This window comes from Lathyrus oleraceus, chromosome 3 (genome assembly GCF_024323335.1).
Source record: "Lathyrus oleraceus cultivar Zhongwan6 chromosome 3, CAAS_Psat_ZW6_1.0, whole genome shotgun sequence".
NCBI classification, from domain to species: Eukaryota; Viridiplantae; Streptophyta; class Magnoliopsida; order Fabales; family Fabaceae; genus Lathyrus; species Lathyrus oleraceus.
The window spans coordinates 177,108,054-177,130,214 of NC_066581.1; the positions used below are offsets into that span (position 1 = coordinate 177,108,054).

A 22,161-nucleotide genomic window follows, 5' to 3' on the forward strand; every position below is an offset into this window, starting at 1 on the left:
ATATGTGAATTCAACCACATTTTAACCAACCTAACTAACCCAAAACAGAAAAACAAAGTCTTGCAATTCAAAATGAATTTGAGAAGAATTTCAAGGGCATTTCAAAATCCATACTCACTAACTATTCAAAACAAAATTTGAAATTTTAAACTACATTATGAAGAAAGTTCATTTGAATTTTCATTTGGATTTCACATCCAACTAACAAACTGTAGCGGTAAATTCATGATCATCGAGATATGGATAAGCAAGACATCAAAAAACAAGAGTCACCACCGCGCTTTGATTGTTTCCAAGGGAAAAGGGAAAAGTACGAACAAAACTCATAAATAATAATTTTTTAAATCAAAAATAATAAAATGCCAAAGATTATAGGTAAGGGGGTTGGTTACACAGAGGGAAGATGTTAGCACTCAAAGTGTCCTAGGTACTCCTAGGGAGCCCTTTCTTGTGTGCATATGTGTTTTTGTACAAATGATGTTTGGAAGCAAATAGAATGGGGGGATGAGAAAAGAATTCACTAATTATATTTTTGTGTTTGACAAGACCTTCGGACTTGTGCCTACGTACCAACATAAAGATGAGGGATCAAAACCTCGTAGTTCGTGGTATAAATTTCAAAGTGGATGCATTGCTTTTACCAAAAATTTGGTTTGAAAGGAACAAAGGCCTAAAATGGTTTAAATGAGTGTTAGTTCTTTTTGGCTTTTGAAAATTTTAAGTAAAATATATTTAAGTTTATTTACAAGTTTGATAAAGAAAAGAATGTTGAAAATGCAATGGCATAAGGCCAAAGCTTCTAATTTGCAATATGGTCTTAGCTTAGAAAACAAGCACAAGTAAATAAGTTTTTTTTGAAAGGAGAGAGAGATTTTGAAATTTAAGAAATGGGGAGGAGATGAAGAGACTAATCATAAGCATAAATTTAAAAGTTAAGAGTTGAAAAGATCTGACCAATGGGTTGCAATCCAATAGACAAGAATGTTATGTAGAAACCCAAATTCCCTTGGAATTTAGAATCAAGCAACAAACAATGCACAAAATATCAACTTGAAGAGCAAGGCATCAAATAAAGATAGTCACATCCAAGATTAGCAACTCCATGATCTTCTTCAAATTTGCCCAAGTAGCAGATGAATCTCAAGATGCCATAAGTCACAAGTTCAAAATAACAACTTCATAATGATCATGTTGCGGATGAACTCAAATGGATCTTTAATGATGTATCAGATGAAGTTTTAAACTACAAGCACTTGGTTACATGAAAATTGGCATTGGCCAAGTCCTTTGCATAGGGAGTCTTGCCTAAATTCTAAGTCCAATTGTCTCAGATCAAACCAACAGTCCACACAAGAAGTTTTTTAGGGTTTTTATTCTTATTATGTACATTAGTAGTCAAAGACCACACAAACAAACAAAAAAAATATATCACAAAATATGGTCCAAGTGGACAAAGTGAAAATGACATTAACATAAAAAATTAGAATGGTATGAATAATGGCAAATGAATAAGGCTTAAAAATAAAGTGCATTAAAAGTAAATGACTTGAAATTAAATGTTAGTTGTTAATGAGTTAGAAGTTAATATTGCTTTTGCTTTTTTAAGTCATTCTTTGGAGAACACTCAACCCACTTATCACAAGCATGTATCCTTGAGCCAAGACATCTTCCAAAGGAAGGAAAAAAGGCCAAGTTTCTACACAATATTGTAGCACCTCAAATTTGCACCTACCTTTTGTACATTCATTTCATTTTAGGTCATTAACATAACAAAGTCCATTGCATAGCATTGCATGGCCATTTGCCCAAGTGCAAGTTCCTCAGACAAATTAGGTCAAACTCGTCAAGAGATCAGGTCAAACAAGCAAGCAAGTGCCATTTTCATGGAGACAAGGCCCTAGGGTTGGTTTATCAAGTTCACATGGTCTAAGGATCATTTTGAAGTGGTTTGGCCAAAGATTGGATGATCAAAGCTCAACAGTCAAGCTGAATTGCATCAGAAACCCTAGAAAGTCAACTGTGGTCAACTGTGGTCAACTGTGTCTGATTTTATGGATTGGAAGGTGTGAGATGGGTTGAAAGGCCTCATTCATGTCCATATAAGTCTCATTTGACATTTCAAAGATCAAGGTTGAAGAATTTGAGGTCAGATAAAAAGTTTCCAAAAATAGCAGGTGACCTGTAATTTCAAACTGCCCAAAATGGAAAGTTCTTCTCCTCAAAATTACTTCATCATACAAGCTTCAAATGGAATTTTGTCCAACATGAAAGTTGAAGATCTTGTTCTAACCTTTCCAAAAAGTCCAAGAACATGAAATTCTCATGTGTGGTTGGCAAGTTATGATCAAATCATTTTCAGAAAATGTTGAACTTCAAGGGACCATATCTCATGAACCATTTGGCCAAATTGGGTGATTCTTTTTTGATCAAGTCACATTTGACATGTACTATCACATTGCATCATTACATTTCCTCAAAAATCAACACATCAAAATGGCATTTTTCAAGTGGACTAATTTGTATTTTGGTGGGAAAAAAGGTGATTTTGAGAAATACATGGCATTTGCACTCCAAACCAGTTCTAACACATCATAAACATCATTTTGGACTTGCTTGAATGGTTCTTGCACTGTTACATTGGCTGCATTGGCAAAAGGGCATTTTGGCCAAGTTACTTGAAAATGGCATTTCATTAATCCACTCATATTTGCCTAATCTTGATTAACAAGTTGATTAGCACATGGTATAAAGTTCATAATCATAACTGTTTCTCCTAATCACATTCACTTTTTCAGATCCAAACACAAAAAATCACAAAATTCTCTCAAATCCTCAAGAACTTTTCTTCAACTTTTTGCTTCGAACCTTGATTCTTCTTGTAGGTACTCTATTCCAATCACCAATTCATGCACAAGTGATGATCTGTTGAAGCATTTTTCGAGCAAAATCAGTGGAAATTGCAACTGTTGGAACTTGAAGATTCACAAAACAGTTGGAGATTTCGTGGAACTGGAGCATAATTGAACCATGATCTTCACTTCATTCATCCATTGAAGCATTGATGAACTTCTGTTTTCACCTGTAAAGCTCTGAAGCTGAAGATTCCATTGCTGCTGTTCTTCAAAGGTCAGATTTCGACCATTACATTTCATGCAATTAGTAGGTGCATCTTGTAGATCTCTTCATGACATGAACACTGAGCTTTGAACCTATCGATTTCATGCAATACTCAATTAGTTATGCTGTTTTGAATTTTGACCTAGAAACTTTCTTGTGCTCGATCTGGTTGATAGGAGTAGAATTAGGTTAATTGAAGATTGGATATGTGATGTGTGATGTGTGATGATTCCATTGGTATGCTTTTCTTGAATTTCTGTGAAGTTTCGTTCATCACCTGGAAAAACCTGAAGAACACGATGAACAATTTGAAAAAATCCATTCCAGATCGTGTTTAATCTTGATTGCATGGCCTTGGCACGGTTTGGTTGTTTGTGGCTCATGTAGCCTATCACGCGCTGACACATCACTTAGTGAAACGCAGCGTTTCACTAAGTGGCGCTTTATATTGGTTTTGGACACGGTTCGATTCCGTGTGATGTATTTGTTTTGCATTATTTTCCTTCACATGTCCATATGTTCATCGCCTTTGTTTCATCTTTTTTTTTATTTTCTCTCCATGATTAAAAATCCATAACTCCTTCAATTTTGATCCAAATTTGATGCAATTTTTTGTGCCATTCTCCTTATCATGTGCTGGATTTTATGGTTATTTTTAATAATTTTGTGCACGTGTGGATTTTGAAAATGCCTAGGGTTTGTTTGAATGTGTCCTTTTGTGCATCATGCTCACTCTTTTGTTCATGAAATGATGAGATTTCATTAGAAAGTTTTGAAACTCTGCAATCATGTTCTAGACATCTTAAGGAGCATTTTGATATGTGGTTTGTAATTTTTGAGTTCCTGGATTGAGAGATATGACATGATATTTGAAGGTGTTACACTTTATGCCATGCCATTCATTGTGCAACTTCATGATTTTATTTGCCATGCTTATGGACTTTGGATTAAGCTGGATTTTTGCATGATGGATCATATGGATGTTGAGAATACATGTGAAATTTCTGGATTTATTGAGTTCATTTTCAATTTGTTTGGTAATTTCTCCCCTGTTTGACCAATTGTTGACTTTTTGTGAGTCATGTTTTCATTTGATTTGGGAAATCCTTATGGTTTATTGGATAAACTTGAAATTTGGCATGTGAATTCTAGACATCTTGTAGATTGCCATGGCTTTGATCGCATTCATTTATCATGTTTTGTCACTTTTTTATGATTGGTTGAAGTTGATGCATGTTTTGATGCTTTGTATGAGCTTGCTTGAACTTGCCTTGACTTTTTAAATTTCATTGACCTACTTCCCTTGATCCAAATGAGCTGAAATTTGGTATGCTTATCATGCTGTGGATGATGTTTGATCATGATTTATTTTAGGATTTATTGAAATGTTTGTGATTGGATTTGAGTTGAGCCATTCTGTTGACTTCTTTGAGGTTCTAGATTGCATGTTTGGTGCTATTTTGTTCATGAAATGATATTGATGAATGATATGAACATGAGACCAATTGGATTTGATTCTTAATTGTTTGATCTTGATTTTTGATAAGTTTCATGTTCTGTTTTGTTGATTTGATCTCATTTTGGCCCTAGTCTTGGACTAGTGGTTTGTGCTCTCACTTTTGAGTTGTGTTTCAGGTTAATAGCACAAGTGCTTATGCTTGATGGTGTGCCTCATTTGGAGTTGCTTTCTTGTTTGTTTATGACTAATCATTGGTTTGTTTTGTAGGTTCTAAAACTCGTCCTTGTGCCCCAGGGCTTGCACCTTTGTGCATTGTGATTGTGTTTGACTGTACAGATTAACTGTTAACCTTTTGCTGTTTAATGTTGGTTTGTCTAAGTACTGATTATATTGGATTGATTTCAGGTACCTTAGTTGCTTTAGTTCTATTGAGAACTTGCTTTGCTTTGCTTGATAGCATTAGCATTTGAGGTATAATGACTTCTTCTCCATGTAGTCTGGAAGACCTGGTCTGTTACTTGGCCAGGCACCTGTCTGAAGTCCTCCTTAAGAGGCAATGCTTGTGCTTGTTTATTTTTGTCCCCAAGCAGGAAAAGTCCTTTGATAAGGCAATTGGCAGAACCCAAGGGATGTGCAATCCATCCCCTGCTATTCTGTTGAGTCATCCCTCTGCTCACACCACTGTGTTGATGCATTGGGATACTAACCCAAGATCTTGTACAGTGTACAGTTGAGTCAGTGTCTAAGTGTAGAAGGGTTCCCACTTTCTGAACCCACACTTCATTGTCTGAAGCTCTCCCTGGCCAGGTATAAGAGCTGTGAAGTCTTATCTTCACTCACCTTTCATCTGCTTCACCCTGACTCTCAATGTCAATGGTTAAGAGCAAAACTCACCCTGTACAGTTGGCTTGCTCTTGCAGCCTCACCCTTGTTTGAGCCTCACTTGTGTGCATATAGTGTGTGCTATTTGTGATTGTTTGCTTTGCTGTTTACCTGTGCTGAATAGGATAGGCTTGCTCCCTGTGCAAGTTAGCTAGAAACCTTGACTTAGGGCTGATTAGCATGATAACATCTAGGCTCGAGTCGTAGTCTCCCTAGTTGTGTCTCCCTTTGTTATCTGGTTAGGCTAGTCCTTTTTCCCTGCGTAGGGGAACTACGTCGCCCTGATCCTCATACCAGATGAGGTACGTAGGCAGGAGATTGAGTTGATCTCTCCGGGCAACCTTTGTGTCTTTTGTTTTGTCTCCTTTTGTGTGAGTTGTTGTGTGCTTGGAAGCTGATGTAAGTCCAGTGATTGGCATTCGGGTTCCAGTGTGGGTTTGTTGGTTCGGGCGTCGATATAAGTCCAGTGATTGGCATTCGTGTTCCACGTTTGCCTCTTTGTGTGTGTTTTGGTTCGGGCGCTGATATAAGTCCAGTGATTGGCATTCGGGTCCCATGTTTGCCCGTGTTTGTGTTGTTTTGTTTGGCGTGGGTGAGCCGAGCTACGAATGCTCTGATTCTTCTTCGTCCAAGAAGATACGTATGCATGGGATGCGACATCCTAGCGAGCATGTGTTTTCCCCAGTCCGAACTACTTCGACTCTGATGTCTATGCTTGATAGACTAAGTAGGCCCAGGACGCGATATCCTACCGAGTCAGTCTCATTTGTTTTCTTGTGTCTCTTCCAGCCAGTATGTGTGTGTGAGCAGTGTTTTAGCAACCATTTTCCTTCCTATTATGCGTGGATCCCGTCGAGTACGACGGATGCGTAGGGGTGCTAATACCTTCCCTTCGCATAACCGACTCCCGATCCCATTCTCTTTGGTCGCGAGACCATGTCTTTTCCAGGTTTACTTCGAGCGTTTCCTTTCTCTCTTTTGGGATAAATAACGCACGGTGGCGGCTCTGTTGTTTTCGTTTCCCGCCGGTTTTTCGCGTAATGCAACAGCTGGCGACTCTGTTGGGGACTAGAGAAGTTGACCTCTTGCTGGTCCATCTTCCCTAAGCGAGTCTCTCCTAGCGCTCTCTAGGTTAGGGCTTTGGTTGCTTTGTGCTGTTATTTATTGCATTCATTTCATTTATTTTTTGCATTTAATGTGTGCATTAATGTTTGCATTCATTCATATTCATTTGCTGGTTGTGCTGCGTCTCTCTGATTGGGGGTGGGAGTTACTCGAGGTAAAAGGCCCAATACCCAGGCTATGAGTGAAATCTAGGAAACCTAGGAATAGAGTGATTCATGAGAAGCGGGTGGTATGCGCCACTTAGCGGAACATTGATATCACGAGCAGTTCAGACCCTGGTGGAATGTTATCGTTACATACTTCGGGTGTGTATATGATGATATTCTGCGAAAGGTTATTTATGTTGCGTTTCTTTCGACCTTACCCTGGCTTAGATGACACCCGTGAGTGGGGAGGGAATGATCATTTTAACAGGTACAGATGGTGACTGTTGGTGACCGGTAGGTGACTTGATGGTGACTCAGGGTTCTGTTGGTGACTCAGTTTCTCAGATTGGGTTCAGATGACAGTTGATCAGTTGACTTTGGGTTTCAGAAGATTGTGATCAGAGTTCAAGCCGAAGTTTCGATCCTGTGTTCAGAGATGCACAGCTTGCCAGTCGTGTCTGCATCATGTGCATCATAGCATATTTATTTTTCAAAAGAAATGCAAAAAAAAATTAGTTAAAAAAGAGAAAAAAGGAAAAAGACTAATCCCTGCATGCATATCATTTCTCAGGTACATTCCAGAGCTTGGTTCACTGATAGAGATGGCAACAGTCCCAGAGCTGAAGCGGAAGACCTGTTCCTACAGCTTTCACCGAGAGCCTCTGACGTCTCTGATTGAGTTGAGCAGTCTTGTGACCAGTGATCATCAGAAGAGGTTCGTCGATCAGTATGGGGATCTGTTGACTCGGTTGAAGATGGTAGTCGATCCAGTGTCGTTGCAGACTCTTCTTCAGTTTTACGACCCGGAGCTTAGATGTTTCACTTTTCAGGACTATCAGTTGGCGCCTACTCTCGAGGAGTACTCCATTCTGTTGTGCATCCCGATCCGGCATCAGATTCCTTTCTTGGACGTCCCAAAGGAAGTTGACTTCAGGGTTATTGCTAGAGCTCTTCATCTGAGTATCAGAGAGATCAATGATAGTTGGAAGACCAGTGGGGATACTGTGGGTCTACCTTTGAAGTTTCTGCTGAGAGTTGCTAGAGGAGAAGCAGAGAAGGGGAATTGGGAAGCTTTTCAGGCCCAACTTGCTGTTATGATCTATGGGATCGTTCTGTTTCCGAGTATGCCCAACTTTGTTGACTATGCAGCAGTTTGCATCTTCATTGGAGGGAATCCAGTTCCTACTCTGCTAGCCGACACTTATTATGTTATCCACAGTAGGCATGGTAAGGGTGGTGCTATCAGGTGTTGTCTTCCACTTTTGCTCAGATGGTTCATGTCTCTCCTGCCAGTCAGTGGGCCGTTTGTGGATGCTCAGAGCACTTATAGGTGGACTCAGAGAGTGATGTCTCTTACCTCATATGACATTAGATGGCAGTCATATCGGATGGATGTGCGAGATGTTATTATGAGTTGTGGAGAATTCCGGAACGTGCCACTTGTGGGGACTAGGGGTTGTATCAATTACAACCCAGTTCTTTCTCTTCGCCAGTTAGGGTTTGTGATGAGTGGAAGACCACTTGAAGCTGAGATAGCTGAGAGTGTGTATTTTGAGAAGCGTACTGACCCTGTTAGATTGGAGCAGATTGGAAGAGCTTGGAAGTCCATTGGTGTCAGAAATGGATCTGCCTTAGGGAAGAAGTTTGCCATTGCCATGCCCGATTACATTGATTGGGTGAAGAAGAGAGTGGAAACTTTGTTGCTACCCTATGATAGGATGAGTCCGTTGCAAGTGCAACCACCCTTGATTCTTGCTGAGACTGTGCCTGCTGAGCAGTACAAGCAAGCTCTGATGGAGAATCGTCGCCTGAAGGGGAAGGAGCAGGATGCCCAGATGGAGTTGTATCAAGTCAAAGCTGATAGGTTAAACCTGACTCATCAACTCAGAGGTGCCCAGAGTGCAGATGTTGGTGGAGTGAGGAGCAAGAAGAGATCTTATTCAGATATGGAGACCTTGCTAGATGCAGAGCACAGAGAGTGTTTGAGATTAAAGAGATCTGAGGCCAGTTATCTGAAGAAGATCAGAGACTTGGAGAAACAACTCAGAGACAAAGATATCCAATTGAAGAAGGAAGTCGACCAGAGACATACATCAGAGACCCAACTGGGGGCAGAAGTTGTCGAGCTTAGAAGACAGTTGAAGGAGAAGATCATTCCCTTGCTAGAATGTTCAGAGTGTGAACTATTGATAGACCAGTGTCACTACTTGAAGACGCTCATTCCTGGAAGTCACTTGTCTTAGCTTGTACTTCCTGATGTTTATGTTGAGAATCACCCCTAGGCATGTTGGGTGGGATTCATTTGTTGTACTTTGTTGGATATTTGGATCTTTGTTGTATGATCCAGATTGCTCATTTATAGATGAGATTGTTGTTTCACTCTGTACTCATTGTTCTGTTGTATGCTGTTTCTGTATCTCCCTGTTGCTTTTGTGTTGTTGCAGGTTGCCATCTTTCGAGGATGAATCAGACTCTTTGAATGCCTGAGGAATGATCATTATCATGTGCATCATATGCATTAGCATCATACTCATAACATTTGCATAACAGGTGTTCTTGTGCCCGACTTCTCACTCTGGTTCCTGTGTCAGACAGGATAGCTGATCCAAGACCGCACCTGTATTCTACCAGACTTAATCAGCGACGAAGCATGGATCAGGTTCAGAATGAATTGGCTGAGATGAGGGCGAACATGGCCCAGTTCATGACGATGATGCAAGGGGTTGCTCAGGGTCAGGAGGAGCTCCGTGCTTTAGTGCAGAGACAAGAGACGGTTATTCAGGCGTCTAACCGTGGTTCACCTGTTGTTGCACCTGCTCATGAGAATGTGAATGTTGCTGCCACTCCCGTCCATGGTTATGCTATGGGAGATGAACTCAGGGGTATAAGAGTAGATGGACAGCCTCTTGCTGCAGAGGTCAATGTCAGAGCTACCCGGGCTCCGGTGCGTCATCCAGCTCCTATTGTCGACAGACAAGAGGACATGTTCACAATGCTGAGTGAGGATGATGAGGTAGTCAGAATGGAAGATAGGGATCGTAAGGTTGATGCCCTGGCTGAGAAAATTCGTGCGATGGAATGCCAAAACTCCCTTGGGTTCGATGTCACTAATATGGGGTTGGTTGAAGGTCTGAGAATCCCTCATAAATTCGAAGCGCCCACCTTTGATAAGTACAACGGTACTTCTTGCCCTCGCACTCATGTGCAGGCATATTATCGAAAGATCTCTGCGTATACAGACGACGAGAAGATGTGGATGTACTTTTTCCAAGATAGTCTATCTGGGGCTTCTTTGGATTGGTATATGGAATTGAAGAGAGATTCTATCCGATGCTGGAGAGACTTGGGGGAGGCCTTCCTAAGGCAATATAAGCACAACATGGATATGGCGCCTAGCCGGACTCAGCTGCAGAGTCTGTGTTAAAAATCCAATGAAAGCTTTAAAGAGTACGCCCAGAGGTGGCGGGAACTTGCTGCGAGAGTTCAACCCCCTATGCTGGAGAGGGAGTTGACTGATATGTTCATCGGCACACTTCAGGGAGTGTTTATGGACCGAATGGGGAGTTGCCCATTTGGAAGCTTTTCCGATGTGGTGATCTGTGGTGAAAGGACGGAGAGTTTGATCAAGGCCGGAAAGATCAGTGATGCTGGTTCCTCTTCATCAAAGAAACCTTTCTCTGGGGCACCTCGCCGTAGAGAAGGTGAAACCAATGCTGTTCAGCACCGCCGAGGTCCGAACAGAAATCAAAATCAATACAGACAGGTTGCTGCAGTGACCATTCCTGCACCTCAACAATGTCAACCTCCGCAACAACCGAGACAACAACAACAACAGCAGCAACGTCCTTATCAGCCGAGGCAGAGGCTTCCTGATAGACGGTTTGACCCATTGCCCATGACCTACGCTGAGTTACTGCCTGAGTTGCTCAGACTAGGTTTTGTTGAGTTGAGGACAATGGCTCCACCAACAGTTTTGCCTCCGGGATATGATGCCAATGTCCGGTGTGATTTCCGTTCTGGGGCACCCGGGCATAATATTGAGAAGTGTCGGGCTTTCCAGCACAAAGTCCAGGATTTGATCGATGCCAAGACGATCAACTTTGCTCCAGTGCCTAATATTGTGAATAATCCCATGCTTGCGCATGGTGCTCACCGGGTAAATTGTGTTGAGAGTGAAGCTGAAGATCTGGTTGTCAGGGTTGACGAGATTCAGACTTCACTGCTGGTGGTTAAAGACCGTTTGCTGAATGGTGATGTTCATCCGGGCTGTGATGAAGACTGTTTGGGCTGTGTAGAGGCTGAGAATGGTTGTGAACTGTTGAGGGCTGGTCTTCAAAGTCTAATTGATGAGGGCTGTGTGCAGTTTGGCCGGGCTGATAACAGAGATCGTGGGGCAGTGTCTACTGTCACGATATTCTTCAAACCGTCTGAAGGACGTGCGCCTACAACAAGTGGTAATCCAGTTACCATCTCTGCACCAGTTTCTGCCAATAATTCAACGATGATCGTTGCTCTGGTAAGAAGGGCTGTGGATAGTAAAGATGTGCCTTGGAAGTACGACAATGCTTACCGAAGCAACAGAAGGGCTGAAAATAGGGTCAAGCCCTTAAATCAAGCGCCCGTGACTATTGGTGTGCCTGTCAGTAAAACTCCTGCGGTTGTGAGTCCCTTTGTGGACAATGTTGGTGGACCAGGAGGTTTTACTCGCAGTGGTCGGCTGTTTGCGCCTCAACCGTTGAGGGATGCCAATGCTGAGGCATCTGCTAGAGCTAAGGGCAAACAGGCCGTGGTTGACGAAGCGCCTGCTCAAACGAATGTGCCTGGTGGCTCGTTTGAAAAGGACGTGGAGGAGTTTATGCGTATAATTAAGAAGAGTGATTACAAGATTGTGGATCAACTCAACCAGACTCCCTCCAAGATCTCTATTCTTTCTTTGTTGTTGTGCTCTGAGGCACATCGCAACGCCTTGCTGAAGATGTTGAATTTGGCATATGTACGTCAAGAGATCTCCGTCAACCAACTGGAAGGCGTTATTGCCAATGTGAGCACTAGGCACGGCGTGGGGTTCACTGATCTTGATTTGACACCTGAGGGTCAAAACCATAACAAGGCCTTGCACATCACGATGGAGTGCAAGGGGGCTGTTTTGTCACACGTGTTGGTGGACACCGGGTCTTCGTTGAATGTGCTGCCGAAGCAAATATTGAAGAAGATACATGTTGAAGGGGTTGTGCTTACGCCTAGTGACCTGATTGTTCGTGCTTTTGACGGATCCAAACGTTCTGTGTTTGGGGAAGTCACTTTGCCTGTGAAGATAGGTCCTGAGGAGTTTGACATCATCTTCTATGTCATGGACATCCAGCCTGCCTACAGTTGTTTGTTAGGGCGTCCATGGATACATGCAGCAGGGGCAGTCTCGTCGACTCTCCACCAGAAACTCAAGTACGTCTGGAACGGTCAGATTGTGACCGTATGTGGTGAAGAAGATATCCTGGTGAGTCATTTATCCTCGTTCAAGTATGTCGAGGTGGATGGCGAGATCCACGAAACTTTGTGCCAGGCGTTTGAGACCGTGGCTCTTGAGAAGGTGGCGTACGCTGATAAGAGGAAGCCAGGTGCTTCGATTGCTTCTTACAAGCAGGCCAAGGAGGTGGTTGACTCCGGTAGAGCTGAGGGTTGGGGCAAGATGGTAGACTTGCCTGTCAAAGAAGACAAATTTGGCATTGGTTATGAGCCTCTCCGAGCAGAGCAGGGTGCAACAGGTCCTAGTACCTTTACCAGCGCTAGGCTGATGAATCACGGTGACGTCTTTGCAGCTGATGTTGAAGATGTTGACAGTGATTGTGATCTCGACTGCTGGGTTCGCCCGAGTGCACCAGGGGAAGTGATCAACAACTGGACTGCGGAGGATATAGTCCAAGTTACTCTTCAGACAGAGTAATTTTCTTTTGTTTTTTTCATTCTGCACAAAACCCTACGTTCTGCCCAAGGCGTAGTGGTTCATTGTAGGGCCTCATGTTTTCAATGATTATCATTAATAAAGGACGTTTTGCAAACAATTTTGTGATCCCTGTCTTTCTATTTTTTGTTTTTCATTTTTCAAAAAATGGCAATGTTTTTGTTTTTTGTGACTTTCTTGAACTCTTTTTCTAAAATAAAGCATTAAACATGCAGAAGTGATCTTATGGCATCCACTATGAACAAATCTGTTATGGCTCAGTATGATTTCAATAATCTCATCTACCAAGCTGAAGAGGAGAGTGAGGAAGACAGTGAACTCCCGAAAGAATTGGCTAGATTGTTGAAGCAGGAGGAAAGGGTCATCCAACCTCATCAGGAGGAGTTGGAGATTGTGAATCTTGGTACTGAGGACGCCAGAAGGGATATCAAGATCGGGGCTGCTTTGAAACCTAAGGTCAAGAGCAGGTTGATTGAGATGCTGAGAGAGTATATGGAGATATTCGCCTGGTCTTATCAAGATATGCCTGGGCTGAATACTGATATTGTGGTTCATAGACTACCTCTCAGAGATGATTGTCCTTCGGTCAAACAGAAGCTTCGTAGAACGAGTCCTGATATGGCAGTGAAAATCAAGGAAGAGGTTCAGAAGCAGTTCGATGCTGGTTTCTTGTCAGTAACAACTTACTCACCGTGGGTAGCCAACATCGTTCCCGTGCCGAAGAAGGATGGCAAAGTCAGAATGTGTGTCGATTACCGGGATTTGAACAGGGCGAGTCCGAAAGATGATTTCCCATTACCTCACATCGATGTATTAGTGGATAATACGGCTCAATCCTCGGTATTCTCTTTCATGGATGGTTTCTCGGGCTATAATCAGATTAAGATGGCGCCAGAGGACATGGAAAAGACGACATTCATTACACCTTGGGGCACGTTCTGCTATAAGGTGATGCCATTTGGGCTGAAGAATGCCGGTGCTACCTATCAGAGGGCTATGACGACTCTCTTTCATGACATGATGCACAAAGAGATTGAAGTGTACGTGGATGACATGATTACGAAGTCGCAGACGGAAGAGGAGCACCTGGTTAATTTGCAGAAGTTGTTTGACAGATTGGTCAAGTTCAAATTGAGGCTGAATCCAAACAAGTGTACGTTTGGTGTGAGATCAGGGAAGCTGTTAGGCTTCATTGTCAGTGAGAAAGGGATTGAGGTTGATCCAGCGAAAGTCAAAGCTATTCAAGAGATGCCTGAACCGAAAACAGAGAAGCAAGTCCGTGGGTTTTTAGGGAGATTGAATTACATTGCAAGGTTTGTATCTCACCTAACTGCCACGTGTGAACCAATATTCAAATTGCTGAGAAAGAATCAGGCAATCAGGTGGAATGATGATTGTCAGAAAGCTTTTGACAAAATCAAAGAGTATTTACAGAAACCTCCAATCCTGATCCCTCCAGTTCCAGGGAGACCATTGATAATGTACCTGTCAGTGACCGAGAATTCGATGGGGTGTGTATTGGGACAGCATGACGAGTCTGGTCGAAAAGAGCATGCCATATACTACCTTAGCAAAAAGTTTACCGACTATGAAATCAAATATTCACAGCTTGAGAAAACTTGTTGTGCTTTGGCCTGGGCTGCTCGCCGACTGAGGCAGTATATGTTGAACCATACTACCTTGTTGATTTCTAAGATGGATCCAGTGAAATACATCTTTGAGAAGCCGGCTCTCACCGGATGTGTTGCCCGTTGGCAGATGATTTTGACAGAGTATGATATCCAGTACACGTCGCAGAAGGCTATCAAAGGTAGTGTTTTGTCAGACTATCTCGCCGAACAACCGATTGATGACTATCAGCCTATGATGTTTGAATTCCCTGATGAAGACATCATGTATCTTAAGATGAAAGATTGTGAAGAACCTCTTGTCGAGGAAGGACCAGATCCTGATGACAAGTGGACATTGATGTTTGATAAGGCTGTGAATGTGAATGGTAATGGTGTTAGTGCAGTGCTGATCAATCCTAAAGGTGCTCATATGCCTTTTTCTGCCAGATTGACGTTTGATGTCACCAACAATGAAGCTGAGTATGAGGCTTGTATCATGGGGATAGAAGAAGCCATTGATTTGAGGATCAAGACTCTTGACATTTTTGGAGATTCTGCTCTAGTGATCAATCAGGTCAATGGAGATTGGAATACGAACCAGCCGCATTTGATTCCTTATAGAGATTACACCCGAAGAGTACTGACGTTCTTCAAAAAAGTGAAGTTGTACCACGTCCCCCGGGACGAGAATCAGATGGCATGCCTTGGCTACTTTATCCTCTATGATTAAGGTTCATTGGTGGAATCATGTGCCACATGTTGCAGTGAATCGACTCGAGAGGCCTGCGTATGTGTTTGCAGCCGAGTCTGTTGCGATTGATGAGAAACCATGGTACTATGATATCAAGAACTTCCTCAAGACTCAGGAGTATCCTGAAGGTGCATCGAAGAATGATAAGAAAACCCTGAGAAGGCTAGCTGGAAGCTTTTATCTGAATCAGGATGATGTGTTGTATAAAAGAAACTTTGACATGGTCTTGCTCAGATGCGTGGATAGACACGAAGCAGACATGTTGATGCAAGAGGTGCACGAGGGTTCGTTTGGTACCCATGCTGGTGGTCATGCAATGTCGAAGAAATTGTTGAGAGCCGGTTATTACTGGATGACTATGGAATCCGATTGTTTCAAATACGCTCGGAAATGCCATAAGTGTCAAATTTATGCTGATAAGGTGCATGTACCACCAAGCCCGTTGAATGTCATGAACTCGCCTTGGCCGTTCGCCATGTGGGGCATTGACATGATTAGGAAGATTGAACCTACTGCTTCGAATGGACATCGCTTCATCTTGGTTGCGATTGACTACTTCACCAAGTGGGTGGAAGCAGCTTCCTATGCTAGTGTTACCAAACAAGTGGTTGCCCGGTTCATCAAGAAAGAAATCATCTGTCGTTATGGAGTTCCTGAGAGAATCATCACTGACAATGGTTCGAATCTCAACAACAAGATGATGAAAGAGCTTTGCAGAGATTTCAAGATTGAACATCACAATTCTTCTCCTTACAGACCAAAGATGAACGGTGCTGTAGAGGCAGCGAACAAGAATATCAAGAAGATTGTGCAGAAGATGGTCGTGACGTATAAGGATTGGCATGAGATGCTGCCTTTCGCTTTGCATGGGTATCGTACCTCAGTACGTACGTCGAACGGGGCAACCCCGTACTCCCTTGTGTATGGTATGGAAGCAGTCCTACCTGTTGAAGTGGAGATCCCTTCTCTGAGGGTATTGTTGGATGTCAAGCTGGACGAAGCCGAGTGGATTCGTACAAGGTTTAATGAGTTAAGCCTTATCGAAGAGAGACGGCTAGCAGCTGTGTGCCATGGGCAGTTATATCAGAGAAGGATGAAGCGAGCCTTTGATCAGAAAGTGCATCCTCGGACGTTTCAGACTGGTGATCTAGTTCTGAAGAGGATCCTTCCTCCCGGTACAGATAACACGGGCAAGTGGACTCCTAACTACGAAGGTCCATATGTTGTTAAGAAGGTCTTCTCCGGTGGAGCCTTGATGCTTACAACTATGGATGGTGAAGATTTTCCGTCCCCTGTTAACTCAGATGTAGTCAAAAAATACTTTGCGTAAATTGACCCACTGGACAAAAAGAATAAAAGAGTCCAGGCAAAAAAGGGCATCCCGGCGAACCAAAAAAAACAGAAAGAAAAGGTTCGGGCAAAAATTAGGGATGTAAAATGAAAAGAATTTGTACGCCCGGTAAGTCGAAAACCCGCAAGGGCGGCTTAGATAAAAATGGGTATCCCGATGGATTGAAAACCCGAAAGGGCGATCCAGCCAAAAGAGGGATTAAAGCGAAGACTACGATCTGAGTTATCTGTACTTCATCGCGCTTCGTCAGCTGCCATCTTGAAAGAGGTGATCGGTCCAGTCATTCTTCTCAGAAAGCAAGGAGTTGGGAGGAAAATTGATGATCTGTGAGTTATAACAGAATTGGGAAATAGTGGATGCCGTATTCACATTGCCATTAGGATAGATTTTTTCCTTTTGTGCGCAATTACCTCTTTCTAGGAATTGCTTCCCAATGTACTTGCCTTTTCAGGCACATTTTCAATCAATAAAGGTCGTTATTCAGATAAATAGCTCTCTTGTTTTTATTTTACTGTTTTGTTTGCGAAAACGTCCGAATTTTTGGTAAACATTGCATATAATAAAACATGAAGGCTAAACAATAACTTGCAGGAAGATAAAACATTTGAAAATCACTTTGAATGTTGAGGACACTTGAGCGTGTCTTGTCCATGTACCCCTGGGGCATTGTGTTGTGCTGTTTTGCAGGTCGTCATCTGTAAGCGCTCCCCAGCAGATACTTTTCCTAAGCAAGTTTGGGAGCTGTCAGAGCTAGGTTCCCCTGCAGAGGTGTCTATGGATAGTACCTTCTTTCCTCAGCAGATTTGAGGATTGCTTATCCCCAGCAGGTCTGTGTTTGCAGAGTTCCCCAGTTGAGGTCCCCGCTGAGTGCCTGGCAAGTGTTTTCCCCAAGAGGGTTTCCCCAGCGGAGTTTGTCAATGGAATGTTGTTCCTCAGCAGTCGGGTTTGTGATACTGTTATCCCCAGCGTGGCCGTGAGCGCTCATCCTCAGCAGAGTTGTGGATGTTTCCCCCCAGCACAGGGTCTGATGTAGTGGTTTCCCCACCAGAGTGTTGCTCTTCCTCAGCAGAGAGGTGTGGTATCCCCAGCAGGGTGGATTTCCCTAGCAGATCTCCCGAGTAGAGATTGGTGTTGATTTTCCTCAGCAAGCTCTCCGAGTGGAACGGGTTTCAAAGAAATATTTCTCCAGCAGAGTTCATCCTACCAGTGGATTGGATGAGTGTCCCTAGCAGATTGATATTTGCATCTCCAGCTGAATCTATCCTACTTGGGGATTGCGTGGGTCATCCCCAACGGAGTAGCAGTTATTCCCCAAAGCAGAGTTTATCCTACCTGAGGTTTGGATGGGTCTTCCCCAGTGAAGTCGCTTTATCATTCCCCGGTAAAGTCGTCTTGTTACTCCTCAGCGAGTATTTTCACCAGAGATTGGCCTGGTTTACTGTCCCCGGTGGAACAGTGTTGATTAATCCCCAGAGAGGAGTTGCCTGGTTTATCTTCCCCAGCGGGGTATTGATTGCTTCCCAAGCGGAGTCCCCGAGTGGATTAGATTTGGAAGAGGTTGTCCCCGGTGGAGTCTATTCTTTCCCTGGCAACAATTTTGTTTCTCCAGCATGAGTGAGAAGTCGGTGCTTTCTCGGCAAAGCATTCCCCAATAAGGCTCTTCCCGCAGAGTATTCTTCAAGCAGAGTCTCCCCACAAAGTTGGAGTATCTGATCTTTTGGCTCCCTAGCCAGTGTTGCATTTTTGCATATAGTGATCATTGCATCCTCAAATCGCGTAGCATTTCCATTTGAAATGGAGCATTACGCCATGGGAAAGTTCAAACATATGCATTCATGTGTTCGAAACTTATCAGACCGTATCCCCCGCAGAAGCGGATCTTTGTTCAACCTGTACAGCACGTTGCTACAGTCGCTCCGGTCAACATTTGATGATTGACAATCCCCACAGAGGTTTATTTCCTCATCCGTTAGTGAAAGGAAAGCCTGTTTCTCCCCAGTGAGACCCCCTGCAAGTGTTTAGCCTTGCCCTGTCATCTTGTAGATGTTAGTATCCCGTCAGCACCCGCGTGTGTTGTTTCTTTGGTGTCGGTAAACACCATCTTTCGGTGATTTCCCAGTCATGCGTAAGTGTCTGGTATTCATTGGTGTCGGTAAACACCATCTTTCGGTGATTTCCCAGTCATGCGTAAGTGTCTGGTCTTCTTCGGTGTCAGTAAACACCATCTTTCGGTGATTTCCCAGTCATGCGTAAGTGTCTGGTCTTCTTCGGTGTCAGTAAACACCATCTTTCGGTGCTTTCCCAGTCATGCGTAAGTGTCTGGTCTTCTTTTGATGTCTGTAAACATCATCTTTCGATGTTCGTAACGTCGTCCTCCTTCCCTAGTGAAGTTGATTCTCCTCTCCGTTGGTGTCGATAAACGTCGAGTTTTTCCCGATCATCCGTTGATGATTTGGTTGTGTTCATTATCCCCAGAAGATATCCTCCTCTCCGTTGGTTTCGATAAACGTCGAGTTTTTCCTGTGCGTCCGATGACGCATAGTTGCTTATTCCTCACAGATCATTTGGTAATACCAGATGATTCCCCTCAGAGTTTCCTCCCCTCCGTTGGTGTCGATAAACGTCGAGTTTTTCCTATTCGTCCGATGACGTCTAGTTGTATCCTTTCCCACGCGGATTTACCTCTCCGTTGGTTTCGATAAACGTCGAGTTTTTCTCAGTCGTCCATTGACGTCTGATTGTACACCCTATTCGTAGTCATTTATTAATGTCTGGTCGACTCCCAGCCAGAATCCCCAATAGACGTCCTATTCGGTTTCCGGTTGTGGTCTCCCTTTCGTCCGTTGACGCCTGGTCGAGTTTTCCTGGTCGTCCCCAGTTGATTCTCCTTCTCCGTTGGTGTCGATAAACGTCGAGCTTCTCCCTTTCGTCCGATGACGTCTGGTCGAGTTTTCCTGGTCGTCCCCAGTTGATTCTCCTTCTCCGTTGGTGTCGATAAACGTCGAGCTTCTCCCTTTCGTCCGTTGACGTCTTGTCGAATCTTCCCATTCATCCGTTGATGTCTGGCTACCTCTCCGTTGGTCTTGGTAAACGTAGAGTTTTTCCTGGTCGTCCCCAGTAGAGTCCTTCCTGGTCGTCCCCAGTTGATTTACCTCTCTGTTGTTCTTGGTAAACGTTGAGTTTTTCCTAGTTGTCCGTCGGCATCTAGTTGAGATTTTTGATCCCATTCGTCGTGTGTCGATGTATGGATGTGATCGTACCTCTGAAAAGAAAGAAAACATAAAAATTCCCAGCAGTGCAAATTTCTACGGTTCTTGGTATTCAATCCCTGTTTACCCTGAAAGTCTGACAGCCGTTGCTCTCATCCGTTCGGGTTCCCAGTTGATTGAATAGGGGCAGCTGTAGCACCTCAAATTTGCACCTACCTTTTGTACATTCATTTCATTTTAGGTCATTAACATAACAAAGTCCATTGCATAGCATTGCATGGCCATTTGCCCAAGTGCAAGTTCCTCAGACAAATTAGGTCAAACTGGTCAGGAGATCAGGTCAAACAAGCAAGCAAGTGCCATTTCCATGGAGACAAGGCCCTAGGGTTGGTTTATCAAGTTCACATGGTCTAAGGATCATTTTGAAGTGGTTTGGCCAAAGATTGGATGATCAAAGCTCAACGGTCAAGCTGAATTGCATCAGAAACCCTAGAAAGTCAACTATGGTCAACTGTGGTCAACTGTGTCTGATTTTATGGATTGGAAGGTGTGATATGGGTTGAAAGGCCTCATTCATGTCCATATAAGTCTCATTTGACATTTCAAAGATCAAGGTTGAAGAATTTGAGGTCAGATAAAAAGTTTCCAAAAATAGCAGGTGACCTGTAATTTCAAACTGCCCAAAATGGAAAGTTCTTCTCCTCAAAATTACTTCATCATACAAGCTTCAAATGGAATTTTGTCCAACATGAAAGTTGAAGATCTTGTTCTCACCTTTCCAAAAAGTCCAAGAACATGAAATTCTCATGTGTGGTTGGCAAGTTATGATCAAATCATTTTCAGAAAATGTTGAACTTCAAGGGACCATATCTCATGAACCATTTGGCCAAATTGGGTGATTCTTTTTTGAGCAAGTCACATTTGACATGTACTATCACATTGCATCATTATATTTCCTCAAAAATCAACACATCAAAATGGCATTTTTCAAGTGGACTAATTTGTATTTTGGTGGGAAAAAAGGTGATTTTGAGAAATACATGGCATTTGCACTCCAAACCAGTTCTAACACATCATAAACATCATTTTGGACTTGCTTGAATGGTTCTTGCACTGTTACATTGGCTGCATTGGCAAAAGGGCATTTTGGCCAAGTTACTTGAAAATGGCATTTCATTAATCCACTCATATTTGCCTAATCTTGATTAACAAGTTGATTAGCACATGGTATAAAGTTCATAATCATAACTGTTTCTCCTAATCACATTCACTTTTTCAGATCCAAACACAAAAAATCACAAAATTCTCTCAAATCCTCAAGAACTTTTCTTCAACTTTTTGCTTCGAACCTTGATTCTTCTTGTAGGTACTCTATTCCAATCACCAATTCATGCACAAGTGATGATCTGTTGAAGCATTTTTCGAGCAAAATCAGTGGAAATTGCAACTGTTGGAACTTGAAGATTCACAAAACAGTTGGAGATTTCGTGGAACTGGAGCATAATTGAGCCATGATCTTCACTTCATTCATCCATTGAAGCATTGATGAACTTCTGTTTTCACCTGTAAAGCTCTGAAGCTGAAGATTCCATTGTTGCTGTTCTTCAAAGGTCAGATTTCGACCATTACATTTCATGCAATTAGTAGGTGCATCTTGTAGATCTCTTCATGACATGAACACTGAGCTTTGAACCTATCGATTTCATGCAATATTCAATTAGTTATGTTGTTTTGAATTTTGACCTAGAAACTTTCTTGTGCTCGATCTGGTTGATAGGAGTAGAATTAGGTTAATTGAAGATTGGATATGTGATGTGTGATGTGTGATGATTCCATTGGTATGCTTTTCTTGAATTTCTGTGAAGTTTCGTTCATCACCTGGAAAAACCTGAAGAACACGATGAACAATTTGAAAAAATCCATTCCAGATCGTGTTTAATCTTGATTGCATGGCCTTGGCACGGTTTGGTTGTTTGTGGCTCATGAAGCCTATCACGCGCTGACACATCACTTAGTGAAACGCAGTGTTTCACTAAGTGGCGCTTTATATTGGTTTTGGACACGGTTCGATTCCGTGTGATGTATTTGTTTTGCATTATTTTCCTTCACATGTCCATATCTTCATCACCTTTGTTTCATCTTTTTTTTATTTTCTCTCCATGATTAAAAATCCATAACTCCTTCAATTTTGATCCAAATTTGATGCAATTTTTTGTGCCATTCTCCTTGTCATGTGCTGGATTTTATGGTTATTTTTAATAATTTTGTGCACGTGTGGATTTTGAAAATGCCTAGGGTTTGTTTGAATGTGTCCTTTTGTGCACCATGCTCACTCTTTTCTTCATGAAATGATGAGATTTCATTAGAAATTTTTGAAACTTTGCAAGCATGTTCTAGACATCTTAAGGAGAATTTTGATATGTGGTTTGTAATTTTTGAGTTCATGGATTGAGAGATATGACATGATCTTTGAAGGTGTTACACTTTATGCCATGCCATTCATTGTGCAACTTCATGATTTTATTTGCCATGCTTGTGGACTTTGGATTAAG

General features: G+C 42.6%; 1 protein-coding gene across 1 annotated transcript in view; it reads right to left on the minus strand.

Annotated features, from left to right (window-relative positions):
- Positions 1-67: 67 nt before the first annotated feature.
- The window catches only part of LOC127130293 (uncharacterized), a 37,612-nt gene continuing 15,518 nt past the window's right edge, over positions 68-22,161 (minus strand). The window contains exon 2 of the mRNA XM_051059330.1: positions 68-121. Coding sequence (XP_050915287.1) covers positions 68-121 — 54 coding nt within the window. The remainder of the gene's footprint in view (positions 122-22,161) is intronic.